We start from the raw sequence: 1,865 nt of genomic DNA on the forward strand, positions 1-1,865 counted from the left end.
CCCGCGTACACCGGATCCAGCAACCTCCTCTCCAGCGGCGGCCCACCGGTCATGGTCTCTGCCCACAGAAACCAACCTGGCCAACGCTGGCGCCGACGGGTGGCCAGCCCACACGTGCGAAGCCCGGCCCCCGCACGTCAGCCTCTTCCCCTCCAACCACGTCCGCCAGGCCACCCCGAGCCGTCCATCACGACCCCCGGCACGCCACCAGCCGTCCGATGCGCCCCGGGGTTGTTCCACGCCCTCCCTCCGCTCCTCGTATGCCCCGCCCGCCGCCGCCTATATAAGCCCCGCCTCCTCCCCCACCCCGAGCAGATAAGATCGATCGATCGCGGAGCGAGAGAGAGAGAAAAAAAATCTTCTCGTCGGTAGGGTTTCGGGGGGCTGCGATGGCGATGGAGGCGCGGATGAAGGGGACGGTCAAGTGGTTCAACGACACCAAGGGGTTCGGCTTCATCTCCCCCGACGACGGCAGCGAGGACCTCTTCGTGCACCAGTCCTCCATCAAGGCCGACGGCTTCCGCTCGCTGGCCGAGGGCGAGGTGGTCGAGTTCGCCGTCTCGGAGGGCGACGACGGCCGCACCAAGGCCGTCGACGTCACCGGCCCCGACGGATCCTTCGTGCAGGGCGGCGCGGGCGGCGGCGGGGGCGGCTTCGGATCCCGCGGCGGCGGCGGATCTCGCGGCGGCGGGGGCTTCGGCGGCCGCGGCGGGGACGGATCTGGCGGGTACGGAGGTGGGTATGGCGGTGGTGGCAGCGGCGGCTGGGGCGGCCAGAGGAGATCCGGCGGTGGAGGCGCCGGTGGGGCCTGCTTCAAGTGCGGGGAGCCTGGCCACATGGCCAGGGACTGCTCGGTCAACGGCCCCGCTGGTGGCGGCGGCGGCGGCGGCTGCTACAAGTGCGGCGAGCAAGGCCACATCGCCAGGGACTGCTTCAACGGCGGCGCCGGCGGAGGAGGCGGCGGCTACGGCGGCGGCGGCGGCGGTAACTGCTACAGCTGCGGCGAGCCGGGCCACATCGCGAGGGACTGCCCCACCAGCAGCGGCTTTGGCGGGGGCGGCGGCGGGAGGTTCGGCGGAGGAGGCGGCGGCGGCGGCGACCGCACCTGCTACCACTGCGGCGAGACCGGCCACATCTCCCGCGACTGCACCAAGTGAGGGGATATCTCTGCCCCTCCCCCTCTATAGATTGCGCCTAAATACCTCTCGTCTTAGTTTTGCCGATCGATCGATCTGGGCCTGAGCGCCCAGCCGCAGCCGCCTCGCTTATTTTATCTTCCTCCCCCCTTCCGTTCTCGGAATCCGTCCTAGGGGAAAGTCAGTCAGTCAGTCAGTCCGTGTGATGGTTAATTTTGCTATGAATTGGTCCTCTGGTACCCGTACCCGTACTCTCAGTTGATGTTTAAGGTCGTGATGATGATGGATTATTGGTGATTTTTGTGTGGTGATGATGAGGAGATTGCAACACATCTCTGTTTTTTGGTTTCATCGATGAAGTAAAAGATGCCGGTCGTTATTATCATCCTCCATGAGTGAATGAATGAATTCTCTCTTGTCAGGTCAGATCTCTGCTCTAGTGGTAGAACTATTACCTCTGTCTGACATCCTGTTTGTTAATTGATTATGATTATGTTAAAGTAGAGTTTGGAAGGCGATTAACTAGTGCTGGTACTTTCATCTGCTGAGGTTTTTGCGTGGGGAAAGTGAGGTTTTGTCTGGGCTGCGTAGTGGAGGGTAAAGTTTTTACTGGATTTGCGATCTACCCTTTTAATCCGGGGAAAGCGTCAATCTGGGGTAAGCAATGGTGTCAGTTCCCCAACCATGGGGTGTCATGCCCTGTCTGGTGCTGTTTTTGGATCCACTTTC

At 62.5% G+C, this 1,865-nt stretch overlaps 1 protein-coding gene across 1 annotated transcript; it reads left to right on the forward strand.

The window, feature by feature from the left end:
• The first annotated feature begins 297 nt into the window (after positions 1-297).
• LOC109758182 (cold shock domain-containing protein 4) lies at positions 298-1,433 on the forward strand. The gene has a single exon (XM_020317025.4). The coding sequence runs from the start codon at positions 390-392 to the stop codon at positions 1,155-1,157; it is 768 nt and encodes a 255-aa protein (XP_020172614.1). The 5' UTR covers positions 298-389; the 3' UTR covers positions 1,158-1,433.
• The last annotated feature ends 432 nt before the right edge of the window (positions 1,434-1,865 follow it).

Source organism: Aegilops tauschii, chromosome 6 (assembly GCF_002575655.3).
Source record: "Aegilops tauschii subsp. strangulata cultivar AL8/78 chromosome 6, Aet v6.0, whole genome shotgun sequence".
Taxonomy (NCBI): domain Eukaryota; kingdom Viridiplantae; phylum Streptophyta; class Magnoliopsida; order Poales; family Poaceae; genus Aegilops; species Aegilops tauschii.